Source organism: Daldinia decipiens (genome assembly GCF_022478715.1).
Source record: "Daldinia decipiens strain CBS 113046 unplaced genomic scaffold F4813scaffold_12, whole genome shotgun sequence".
Taxonomy (NCBI): Eukaryota; Fungi; Ascomycota; class Sordariomycetes; order Xylariales; family Hypoxylaceae; genus Daldinia; species Daldinia decipiens.
In genome coordinates, this window is record NW_026054555.1 from 614,425 (window position 1) to 626,926 (window position 12,502).

Sequence of the window (12,502 nt, forward strand, 5' to 3'; positions counted from 1 at the left end):
AACTGACATTTACTTCGAGTCGTTTGACCCTGCTACCGTTTATCTTGTCAAATCCCTACCTTGTTGCGCGTTCATACGTCAGTTACATTATATCTAACCCCCGCAAAGATCAACCAAGCAGCTAGACAGAGTTTCCTCACCGGACGCCCGATTCCTGCAGAATATTCTAATACAGACTTATAACAATGCATTGCAGATAATCCTATCTTGATCTAATACACCAGAGCTTCGACAAGATTCGTACCAGTTTATCTATTATTGATCCCTTATAAGCCATACTCAACGTAGAGGACGTCTACTATTCCTGACACTTCTAGCTGAGATCCGGATAAGGTCTCCGAATTCATCTGCTTACATTCCATCTGAATACAATTAATTAGGTAATCGGTACATATATCCTCGCCAATAACATAGGACTTCCCACCCCCTATCCGATTCGACGGGAACAAAGTTCTGACAATAAAGCTAATGCTATTGGATTCGTCACCTGTCAAATCTTGGAGATTACTTAAGACTGATTAATTACGAAACCGCCGACGAAGTTTAGTTCCATACCTCATAAGCTCGAAGACAACACTTAGGTGTTGCCATTCCTATGACGCTATTATCAAGACGGTGTGGTATACGCCGTCATAAAAAAAAGAGAATACTTGGAGTGATTACGACGGTTAGCCCAAAGTTCGAAAGAAGATCATCATTATAGTTTCAACTGTCGAGCCGAGTATTCAAACTGATCGAGTGGACAATTCAATTTGAGTCCGTATACCAGATCCATCCACCCCTAAACGATTTCTCCCAATATCCGTGACGCAATTAACTATTGGTATTCCGGGTATTTCCTTCATTTCATACGTGTAGGCGTATCCATGCCTACGAGACATCCATGAACCTGCCTCCCTCTTCGGATGTAGGTGTCCTGTTGTCATCCACGTCACCTTTCCCCATCCTACGACGCAAATATATATATGATCACTCCTAGAATCTATACGTCACGACTCTGGCTTCTGACCATATACATAGCGAGTTCTCATATAGCCATGTAATCTCCTATTGTGTAGCTCCCTCTTCATCTGCGCCAGATTCTCCTTATAACCCGGGGTGTTGTCGCCCATGACCATATTCCAAGGAACGAGTGTGTAGCCTGCAGGTTTATGGCTACATTAGAAGGTGTATTGGCAACCGGAGCAGATCAAAGTGACTTACCTTCGAGGTCGTTAAGTAATGTTAATTGGACATACTGGCCAACTTCTGACATCCTATGATCAGTTGGCCATCCACCAACCGGGAGCTGTATTTTAGTATCCAAGTCAGCCATATGAAAACTGGGCACGATACTTGTATGAGGATTCAGGGTACCGAAAATGGGGAGATGAGTCTGGTCGTGAACTGAAATAAAACAAGCGGTAAGAAGGGTAAGATGAGGCTATACGAAGACTCTCCAGCTGGCCTATTTCCCATCCTTCCCATCAATACTAAAAATGCTAATGTTCATGACTCACTTTGTAATCATACACCTCAATATCTCGGAACCCAGCCGCTCTGAAGGCACTCTCCTGGAAGTTATGGGTAATTGGCTTAAACGACGTGCCTAATATCCCCCCTATCTCGTCGTAAATTTTGTTCCAGAAGGTCTTGAACGTGCTGTCAGGAGGGATGCTTCCGTCGTCACACTGGATAATAACTTCGGTCTCACAACTCTGGACCCAACCTCCAGGTCTAGTCACACGGTATGCCTGTCGTATGAATTCGTTCCAGTCGGGGATGGCGCCAAATAAGTACCGTAAGTGTACGAAGTCAAAGGAATTATCACCCCACGACCACGGTTGCGTGCAGTCTTCCAGCTCGAACTGGACGTTGGGTGGAACCCACATGGGTTGCATGGGCGAGAGGTCCGTTCCGATTACTTGTGCGTTGGGGTACTGCTCTGCGAATTCACTGCTCGAGTCATAATGTGAGAAATGGGGCCAAAATTTCGAAGATACGGCTAGGGGTTTGAGAATAGACGATAGGGCATGTTATGATGGTTAGAAGATGACTTGATCTATCATAGTACGTACATGGACCATATCCCTAAATATATCGGTTAGGTACAGAAACATCGATATTAAACGAGGTGGAGTCTGGCTACTTACCTGATCCAGTTCCGATGTCCAGCACACTCTAATAGGGGGGGCATTAGCATATTGGTAGTCCACGATTCAATAAATTAGTGGTTAACAGTAAGAAGGGATTTGACAAACCTGGACATGGTTTGGTATTGGTGCAATGAAGAGTCTGTCTTCAAGCAGCAAGCTAAGGTAGTGGTGGCTATGAGAGTAAACGCAGCATATCAGTCAGACACGACCCCGAAAATTGCAAGATCGCGACACTGATCTAACTGCTAGACACGAAGATCGGCGTCTGAGATCCCCCCCCCCCGTCGGACCGTGCTGGAATGGGACTTAGGGCTATAAGATACGTACGTGATGTCTATAGACTGGACTTGCTGCTCGTCATTCGGGGTGAAGTAGTTGACGTTGTGCCTGTCGCTGTGAAATGTTCGCCCTTGAATTATCCGGTACTCCATGATGCTCGACGCGATGGAATTGGCGCTACTTTCTCTATTTAGAGTGTTAGTAGTGAAAACAAGCTGTACCTTGCTTCTATCCCCGTATTCATTGGCGCCCCTTGGGTGTAAGCCGCTAAAGAGAAGAAAACTGACATATCTGATCCCAGCGCCGAATCCCTATCCCTATCGTCATCGTATTGATACTCCTGTGACTCCAACTAAGATGTCAGAAGCTGCTTGCGCTTTAACTGGGGATAGCTATGCAAAGCCGATATATAGCACCACCCTTCGTAGATCGGTTACAGGCGACGCCTGCCCCCACTACCCCAGATCCAGTATATCGTACCTCATCTTCCAAGTCTGGCTCGGCTACAAGTTCCGCTTGTTCAGGCGGTTTCAACGGACTAGAACCGCTGGACCTTGCGCTAGTCGGCCTCCAGCTATCCGTCATGGTGTCTTGATGCTACGGTTTAGATTAGCTACCCGTTTCCGCTCCAAGCGAGCTCGTTGTTCGGCACGTGGGAAGCGGATAAATGAGAAAGATCCCACCGACAATAACACATTAATATCCAACGCGAACACGCAAAACGATGGGAAAGAAGGTCGTGGACAGGTTCATGGATGTTTCATGGGGAAAAGAGTGAAAAAATAATAGTAATGATAATAATGAAAGACCCCGGGACTCGCGAATGGGGAATCCTCACGTCGCACAACGAATCCGAATGAGAATAACTCGAAATAGTGTATGTATCCTGGGATCTCCCCTCTTGCTTTGACGTCGACTTGCAAGAAACTATCAGTTCCGATCTTCACTAGGATCCCGACCAATTAGAAACCTATAGGAAAATAGTACACAACCTCCCGCCTGATTTTGCAGGTTTCCAGTGTACTAAGACTTATCGCGAACTACAGCGATGCGCGGCCAAATTTGCACACGGTCGCAGGTACCATCTGTTATGCCTATTTTGATATAGGCAGATGGGTCCGTGTGGACCGGCAGAGTGGTAAGTTGGTAAGTTTTCTCCCTCCCTGCCCCCCAAGACTACCTAACTAGCAGTCCCAATGGACCATCAACGGTAGTTAGGTGGTGGGTAGTGGGTACCTGTGTCCCGGAACAATGAGATCGACTCGAGGCGGTCAGCAATTGCTCTCTCCTGGGGGTTTCCCGTTACATTGATTATCGTACATAATTGGGGAAGATAGTGTAGGGAATAGGGAATAGTGTAGGGATGATAAAAAACGCAAGGCAGTTTAAACCACGAAGGGTTGGATTTTGGATACGTGAACCAATCGCGACATAAAACTGGGCTTCGGGCGCTGTTAATTGGATAGCCAGGCTGGTGGTAATAAATATATTGCCCTGCAAGGTAATTTCGACGCCTCCAACGTGCTGATGAACCCTTGTTTCTTCCGTATGAGAGACTTGGGTAGCAGGTCAATACATGGAGTTATCAACAACGAGCAAGGCATGCTCTTCCATCAACCAGGTCTTTGGTAATTCGCCTGGGGATCGTGGAGTGCTGTTTGCCCGCTGTAAAAACCGCAAAGTGCTATTTCGTGGATACAACATACGTACTTGCGCTAGGGCATTTTACACTGCTACCTATTATGTATCAACGTCCGAAATGAGTCTGTTGATTTTGGCAGGTCAGATGTAATGTTTAAATGATGAAGGACTAAAGGTTTATGTTTAATAATACATAATGTAGAGTTAAATATGTACATATGCACGTTTATATCTTGTTATATTTCCCTGCATATAATTAAGTTTGACTAGACAAGTACCTAAAGTTACCTACCTAGGTACCTACCTAAGGTACCTAAGGCAGTTACTCTTGCTTCTGAACTGTCAAGGCGACGTGCAGGCACGGCCGACCCCGGACGCCGCGTAGGTTCCAACCGGGCGGATCAAACCAGCCAGTTAGTTCCAGGTTACCTATCTGGATGCGTGTTACACAACAGGGTCCATCTCATCAAGCCACCCTTGCCTTCTACTGGATAATTTTACATCTAGGACTTTACTCTCGGCTGACTATGTTGACTAGGTAAATGCGTCCTCACGCATTTAGACATAGGCACACACCGCTTCTAATAGCACATTCATGCAATAATCACCTGTACCACCGAGGATGGTCTCGAAGAGACTGGAAGATGCTCTAAATCAATGTATCCATTTCGTCGTGGGAATCACTCCGCCATTTTCGAAACACCTAATCCGGGTGACAGTTCGTCCAGGCAGTAATCGATTAATATTGTACATTGCTCATGCCTCCAACTCCTCTTCTATGGTTTTCCTCGTTTCATATCATCCCATCTCATGCTTTATACACGTAGCACCTTCGCGGCAAACTTCTCGATGAGGTCTTCCGTCGGGAAGCTCATCTGCTCCAAGCCTTGAGCATACGGTGTGGGAACTTCAGCACCGGTGATTCGCTGGGCAGGGGCATCTAGGTAGTCGAAAGCATACTCCATGGTCGTGGCGAGAATCTCAGCGCCCATACCGGCGAAGGGGAAACCGGACTCGACAGAAATCAGGCGGTGTGTCTTCTTAACCGATTTGACGATGGTCTCGATATCTAGGGGTTTTATTGATCGCAGGTTGATAACTTCCACTTCCACACCGTAGTTCTTCTTCAGGGCCCCAGCCGCAACCATGCACTGACCAACGGTACGAGAAAGGGAAACCAGAGTTAGATCCTTGCCCTGCCGTTCGATCTTGGCCTTGCCGAACGGAAGAACGAAGTCGTCCTTCTGGGCGGCTTCGGACATGGGAAAGGAGACACCGTACATAAGCTCGTTCTCAAGGAAGACGACCGGGTTAGGGTCCCGGATAGCAGCCTTTAGTAGTCCCTTGGCATCTTCAGCAGACCAGGGAGAAACGACCTTAAGACCGGGAATAGATCCATACCAAGCGCTGTAGTCCTGGGAGTGCTGAGCGCCGACACCAGCGGCAAACCCGTTAGGGCCGCGGAACGTGATGTTACAGGGCTGAATACCACCGGACATGTAGAGCGTCTTGCCGGCACTGTTGACGATCTGGTCGATAGCTTGCATGGCGAAGTTGAAAGTCATAAACTCGCACTAGATATTGCGTAACAAATTAGTCTCTTTCCGCCCTTGCTAATAAATCTCGGGGCGCATATAATTCTACTCACGATAGGAGCCAAACCGCTCAGCGCAGCACCAATAGCCAAACCACAGAAACCACTTTCCGTAATCGGAGTATCAATCACTCTCTTCTCTCCAAACCGATCTAGGAGGCCCTTCGTAACCTTGTATGCGCCATTGTACTGGGCAACTTCCTCCCCGATAACGAAGACCTTATCATTGGCCTCGAGCTCCTCGGCCATAGCCTCGTTGAGGGCGTCACGGACAGTGTACTCCTTGGCACCCTTAACATCTGCGAACGTTCTCCGTTGAGAAAGGGCGAAAGAAGCGGGAGCAAACCGGGGAATGGCTCGGGGGACTGCGGCGGTGCGTGCAGAGGCGGCTAGCCTAGCCGCCGGACGCAAGTATCGCGACATTCTAAGGGGGAATTAGATAGGTGAAGGAGGATGGAATTCAATTGAGATTGAAATCCCTGCCGACAGAAGGTGGACGTGGTTGGCGAAGGTTATCGTGGGTGACGGCTGTAGTGATGGGGAAGAATTAAAGAGCGATTTTTTACCGTCAGCCTTTTTTGGAGTTGCTTTCAAATCGCCGTTGTTCTCCCAACTTTTTTTCGGATGGAACAGGAACAGCTTGTTGAGGGCGATACGCCGCGCTATTCCACATCGGATTTAGTCCCTACCTGCTTCAGTAAGCTATCGGAGCTTTGAATTCCTAGACCCTTATCAAAACAGCCTTATCTACATAGGAATATATCATCAAAGTACCTAATATAACCTGCCAAACTCTACCTACCTAATCAACTATTACATTTCTATAATTACAAATACCTAGATCAAATATAATAATAATATCATATCAGCATTATTTTCTTTTTAACATATTACATCATGCCTCTAAGGTATGCTTTGGTTAAAAGGTACTTGGATTCCCGGTTGTGTATCTAGGATTGGCCGAGTAACGCCGTCACGGAGTGAATTGGGGAATCCCTCCGTTGGGGGTAATCCGTTATCTCCCTCTATATCTAGAGCCCCTGTAGACAAATTTATGGCAGGTTTAAGAATACCTAAGGCACTAATTTCCCTACATAGATATACATCATTCACCATATTTGCATTGGAACTGCAGAACATTGTTCTTTAATTATTCTTTTTTTTCAGGCGCTAGTATATGCTGCGAAATGATGTACTCTACTCGTGAGTATGCCTCTTTGTAATATATACAAAGGAGTCAAGGCCATGTCTCCAGAATCAACCTCAGGACCCCGAAAGTTCGTATTAATAATATTAGTAGGCGTGGACGTTACGTCTTTATTCATTACTGTGCTTATAAGCACCTCGTTTGCCCTCAACTCCATGAACATCCCTTTCAGGATGTAGCTCTTACTTCTGCTCTGGCTTCTTTCCAACCATCAGGTACATAGGTGTGAAGAGATGCTTAGCACCGCCGGCAACTAAGCAGTCACCTGCGCGAGCCAAACTGTCCGCCGTCTTCTTGGTACCCGCCGGGGCCAAACGGGTCAGCTCCAGCAAGGCCGCAAAGTTATGCGCCAGCATACGACCCCACCATGTCATCCGTGCGATGGTGAAAGTATCGAACACCGACTGCATATACTTCCAATCACCAGCAAGTGGCCAGTACCACGGAATAGGGTCGGGGCGGTCAGCAAGATCCTCGTGATGTAACAAGTCAAAACCAGCGATCTTCATAGCTTCGAGACCTTCCGAGATCTTAACCATGTTCGAAATACCATCACCCTGCTCAATACCAAGGCGAATCTCACGGTGCTCTAGGTTATTGTTGTCGTAATCATCCGTCATGAGCCATTCGTACACACCGAAGACACCACCGGGCTTTAACACTCGGAAGATCTCGCTATAGACGCCCTCGAGCTTGGGCGCGTGAACGGTAGCCTCAATGGCATAAACAGCATCGAAGCTGTTGTCGGGGAAGTCCATTTGCTATAAAATATTAGACCATATACTAGTGAAAGTGATGCGGGACCGCAATTTCCCGGGCTAAGACTTACCATAAAATCACCCTTGACGAATTTTAACTGGTTCGAGAGACCATCCTTCGCGGCGTAGTGGGTGGCGCGTTGGATTTGGTAGTCGTTGTTGTTCAAGCCAGTGATATGGCAACCAGTGAACTTGGCAATCTCTCGGGCAGGGCCACCAACACCACAACCAACATCCAACACCTTCATGCCCTCCTTAATACCGATCTGGTGCGCGAGGTAGTGTTCATGTCGGGCAATGGCTTGGTAGAAGTTCTCGCCTAGAGAGTATCGGCAGAAGTGGAAGGATTGGCCCCAACCATATTCGTAGAAGTCGGTGGCGAGGTTGTAGTAACTGAGACATATTAGTATCAAGAAATGCGGTGTCATGGAAATTGTCTGACGTACTGTCTTGTCAGGGTAGCGTATTCGGCCGTTCGCTTGGCACGGTCCTCCTCAGTCTCGTCCTTGGCATCCTTGTTGTCCCAGTGCTTGAAGTACTCGTCTACAGCAGCCCTCTGCGCATCGGTACCCTTACCACCCTTTCCAATCATGGCGCGGAAACCACCCGTGGCCTGGGCAGTTTCTCCGTGCATCGCCTTGTTAAAGGCGGCATCGCGGGCCCTGTCCTGCTTCTCGAGTTCAATCTTGGAGGGTGCCATGTTGAGCGACGGTGACGTCGAGTTGACGTGTAAGGCTGAAGGATTGAAAGAAGGAATTGGTTGAAAAAGGATTATTACAAGTTTGTAGCGGAATAATGGTACCAACAGCAGAAACCAACAGCAGAAACCGTATGGAAAGAATAGTTGGAGGATGTTACAATTGTCGAGAAGCGGTATACTCAGAAAAGGGGACGGGCGACATTTTATTATTTTTCTGGGGTCGTTATCGACAATTGATTAAGCCTGGATAAGATGGACCTAGAGGACCATTCTCCAATTCATTAGCCAATCTTAGGTTCGTACCTCTTGAGCTAAGTCTACGTTCATGAATGTTTTGACCAATAACTTTGCGCTGACCCTGCATTAGAAGAAATCGGAGACAGGGGTCAATTCGTCCCGTTCTTGCTCTACCGCAATTTCGAACAGATTCACCCCTTAGACCCGAATACGAACCCGACAAGCCACAGAAAAAAGCATGCTACGTGGCTGGTGAGTCTAGTGGCTTTAACGCCGTCTTATGCCCCAAGCATTTCGGTTTTAGCATGTGAACTAGCTGTCGTGATATTATCACTGGTTTGCTCAGTGCAGGATCCGAATACGAATTCGCATTCTACGCAGTATCATAATGATATAGCTCAATAGCTGTTTGGAAAAATCCTTCGATGCTTCACAATTTAGGTAGATAATTGGTATTTCCCATATTTTCCCCCTATTAGGTAATGATGTTTTTCAAGAAAAAGTAAAACAACTGTTACGTGTACCGTGAGGGTCTTAGCTTGCCGCCGCTGATGTGATTTTCAGAAATTGAATTCAAGAGCGGGGGATAATAAATCATAAGCTACAGAAAATGAAAATAAAAATAAAAATTATAGGTAATTACCAGAAGCTATATTAAATGTTTTAAGAGCAAAGCACTTGCTTATAACTACAAATAATACTTAAAGGCTCCAAGAGCCAACTTGGAATAAAAAGTGCAAAAGCAAAAAGATGGTACAGAAGGAATCTAACCTCCTAATGATGGACTCGCGGGGAATCGAACCCCGGACCACTCCCATGCTAAGGGAGTATTATACCACTAAACCACAAGCCCCATACAGCTCTTTGAAAGCGTTGTAGATCTGATTCGTTGAAAGCTAAATTTTGCTAGATTTGTATATGTAGCTTGTGGTGGGAAAGATGAGTGTTGACCCTAATTAGCCGATTGGCGTTATTTGCTACCGTCTTGTTTCTGGTCTTAAGTTGCCAAGCTTGGACCCAACCCTTGGACCCCGAGCTCATGTTGTTTTAACATCGAGCAATACCTTTCAATTTTCTACAACTTTTTCATATATTATGAATATGTCTTTAAAACTTCCATTGAGAAGTTGGGAGTCAGATTCCTAAACGTACCTATATATTCAGGCTAATATCCCAAGAGACATCCATATGACCAATGAACCAGCGACGTTAGCTTAAGTACCTACATAACTAGCATCAGAGTTGAAAGTTGTTCGTGGTTTTATTCTTTGAAAATATAACGACCTGGTCTTTCATTTGGCCAACTAATAAGAATAGAGCTAATAACATTCATTTTCATGTATCCAGATCCAAAACCTGGTTCTCATCAAAGCACCGCCTACCACGTCCACCTCCATTTTTTTACTAACTCAACTCTCTGCCCGTCAGGCGTTTCATCTGTCCTCCCAGTCACGACAGGAGCATCTCCCTGCTTGTCTAACTTCTTATTGCTCATGAAGTACCATACACTTTGCCCTGTGATTTCTACCGCAACCACAGCAGAAAGTAGTCGACAGGCAGTAAATGCATTATGATAAAGAGGGGCGTCCTGAGTCCGAAACACCTGGCTTCCTGCAATGCCGCCGGAATTCGCACCCATTATAATCATTCTAGGTATTGGGGTTAGCGATGAAGTCGGAAATAATGGGGAGCTATTTGTAACAGAGCTTACGCCATAGCAACACTTCGTTCTTGTGGTCGTTGACAGTTCACCGATAGCCAACCGACATTGAGAATGTGGATTGTAGAATTCATAGCCATCGAGAATACGACAGCTACGTACTTCCTCCCGGTACTCCACCTCCATGCTTCTCTTAGACAAGAAAATGCAATCAAGCTCCAAATTGCGCCGACTAGCAATGCTGGTCCTCTTCGCTTAGTGGTGTCACATATCCAACCTAAAAATACTGTCATGATCGCGGCGATGAAAGCGCCAACGCTAGCCATGGCATTGGCCCTTACGGTACCATAGCCCAGGCTCTTAATCACGCTCGGGCCGTAGGTGTTTATCGCAGTCGCTGATATTGTAGAAGTAGTAGTGATAACGATATGAAATAAGATCCTAGGGTTCTTAACCGTCATCCAGATATCATTACCCGAGATGCGCAGATGGTTCGTAGCCTTAGCTGGATCGTCGAGTAGTACGCGGCGCACAAGTATGTACGACTCGCGCCCATTGAAATACGACCACCGTCCGAAGCTAATGAGCGGGTATCCGTTGCCGACTGATGGTGGAAGGAAGAGAATGAAGATGATTCCAATTCCTATTGTGATAGATCCCTCAACTATGAAGAGCCATCTCCAACCCGCTACACCGTATCGATCACCCATGCTAAGAATACCCGCGCCGATTAGTGAAGTAGTAGCCGAAGCGATGAGATTTCCGAGGTAGAAGATCGAGACTCGTAGACTAGTCTCCGATTTCTTGTACCAGGTCGACATTGTATATAGCGCACCGGGGATGAAGCCCGCTTCACACTGCGTAACTTGACATTGGCACTATACACGAAAGTAGAAGTGGACCATATATTCATCATACGTACCAGACCCAATAGCAGACGCGTAGCAATAAAGCCACCGTAGTTCTTGATGAAGTTCTGGAAGGTAGCGATGAGTCCCCAAGCTATGATTTGAGTGGACAGCCACTTTTGAGGCCCAATGCGCTGCAACAGAATGTTGGAGGGAATTTCCAACAAAACGATGCCTGCAGACAGAAGACTGCCTCCAACATTGATCTGATTCGTATCGATGCCGAGGTCTTGGGTAATGGTGCTTGTTAGGGCGTTTGAGATGTTTCCTCGGTCTATTTGGAGTGCAAAAAATGCAAGACCTAGGATAGGCAGTAGAATGAAGTCGAGTCTGTAGGCCGTTAGAAATTTATAATCAAAGGCCCAGGTTAGGATCTAAGATTCTAATGAGGATGATATCTTACTTCCGCTTCACGGCGAGCTCCTCTGTCTCAGTCCAATCCGCGACTGAATAATCGACATCGACGGGGACAGCTTCTTCATCGCTAGAACGAGCCTTAATAGCCGGCTCAAAAGATTTCTCAAGGGCCATAATGATGTCGAAAAGAGAACACCTCAGCCAGGACAACAATTAAATAGACGGCGACGAAGTTTCATTTTCATTTTCATGTCAAGACGAAGCTCCTTGTATATGTTTTAGCTCGTAGCTATCCACACTGGCCAATAACCTGACAATAACGCCAGCTAACGACTCCAAGGCCTGGAACCTACCAAGAGTCTTCACTTAAGATGCTATGCCGCCACGCCTTACCGTGATTGGGTAGTGTTGCTGCGGGGTTCTTGGCGATAAAGTTGCGTGATCGTTCGTTGCGCCTCTAGATCGAATGATATCGGATCCTAAGACAAATATCTCTTTGTTTAATAATTATCAGTGTCACTTACAAGAAATATGTTTTAATGGCAGTCGGCTGTATCATCAAGCTATATTGTTACCATAGGCTGCAGGTTTCTTACTAACATAGGAGTAATCACAGCAATATCAACGTAGCATTAACTCTAAGGGGTAATTCGAAGAGCCTATAGTTATATATACTAGTTAAGAGTATATTCTATTCTAAATGTACTATTTAAAATCCTCACAGATATAACTCTTTAATATATTGTCATTGGTCCTTCTTCTCTTTCGTCTAATTTCTGGAACTATGGCTATTTTCTGCTGTTGGGACTAACTCGCCTTCATCGGATATATCTATATCAAAGAAAGAGACTAGGGTTTTTTCGATGGTTGAGGAGTATGGATTCATCAGTGTAGAGTTCTTAGTATATAGTTACCTAAGGCTCAATTGCGTTTAAACCTGGCATGCCTACCTAGGACGTAGGCATGCATATTAAGTGTAAGAGGTCAACTTCTCATCTATAATTTTTATTTTTATATTAATCTTGG

At 46.0% G+C, this 12,502-nt stretch overlaps 4 protein-coding genes and 1 non-coding gene across 5 annotated transcripts; all 5 read right to left on the reverse strand.

Annotated features, from left to right (window-relative positions):
• Positions 1-558: 558 nt before the first annotated feature.
• On the reverse strand, positions 559-3,539 carry F4813DRAFT_43684 (S-adenosyl-L-methionine-dependent methyltransferase). Its single transcript, XM_049248485.1, has 10 exons — positions 3,102-3,539; positions 2,895-3,011; positions 2,702-2,754; positions 2,463-2,600; positions 2,241-2,307; positions 2,133-2,160; positions 2,058-2,070; positions 1,500-1,935; positions 1,204-1,288; positions 559-1,141 (listed from the first exon to the last, which is right to left on the reverse strand). Exons 2-10 carry the CDS (start codon positions 2,997-2,999, stop codon positions 990-992), a joined length of 1,077 nt encoding a protein of 358 aa, XP_049100713.1. The 5' UTR covers positions 3,000-3,011; positions 3,102-3,539; the 3' UTR covers positions 559-989.
• A 747-nt stretch (positions 3,540-4,286) lies between these two features.
• Positions 4,287-6,489, reverse strand: F4813DRAFT_356177 (pyruvate dehydrogenase E1 component beta subunit mitochondrial precursor). The gene is made up of 2 exons (XM_049242948.1): positions 5,704-6,489; positions 4,287-5,629 (listed from the first exon to the last, which is right to left on the reverse strand). Exons 1-2 carry the CDS (start codon positions 6,070-6,072, stop codon positions 4,871-4,873), a joined length of 1,128 nt encoding a protein of 375 aa, XP_049100714.1. The 5' UTR covers positions 6,073-6,489; the 3' UTR covers positions 4,287-4,870.
• Positions 6,490-6,728: 239 nt separating this feature from the next.
• On the reverse strand, positions 6,729-9,023 carry F4813DRAFT_356178 (S-adenosyl-L-methionine-dependent methyltransferase). Its single transcript, XM_049242949.1, has 4 exons — positions 8,677-9,023; positions 8,061-8,604; positions 7,686-8,007; positions 6,729-7,617 (listed from the first exon to the last, which is right to left on the reverse strand). The coding sequence occupies exons 2-4, from the start codon at positions 8,312-8,314 to the stop codon at positions 7,039-7,041; spliced, it is 1,155 nt and encodes a 384-aa protein (XP_049100715.1). The 5' UTR covers positions 8,315-8,604; positions 8,677-9,023; the 3' UTR covers positions 6,729-7,038.
• Positions 9,024-9,332: 309 nt separating this feature from the next.
• F4813DRAFT_t63 lies at positions 9,333-9,404 on the reverse strand. Its single transcript has one exon. It is a non-coding gene; the product is annotated as a tRNA-Ala (tRNA).
• Positions 9,405-9,612: 208 nt separating this feature from the next.
• F4813DRAFT_356182 (MFS general substrate transporter) lies at positions 9,613-11,797 on the reverse strand. The gene is made up of 4 exons (XM_049242950.1): positions 11,523-11,797; positions 11,134-11,449; positions 10,263-11,068; positions 9,613-10,200 (listed from the first exon to the last, which is right to left on the reverse strand). The coding sequence occupies exons 1-4, from the start codon at positions 11,648-11,650 to the stop codon at positions 9,930-9,932; spliced, it is 1,521 nt and encodes a 506-aa protein (XP_049100716.1). The 5' UTR covers positions 11,651-11,797; the 3' UTR covers positions 9,613-9,929.
• Positions 11,798-12,502: the final 705 nt, after the last annotated feature.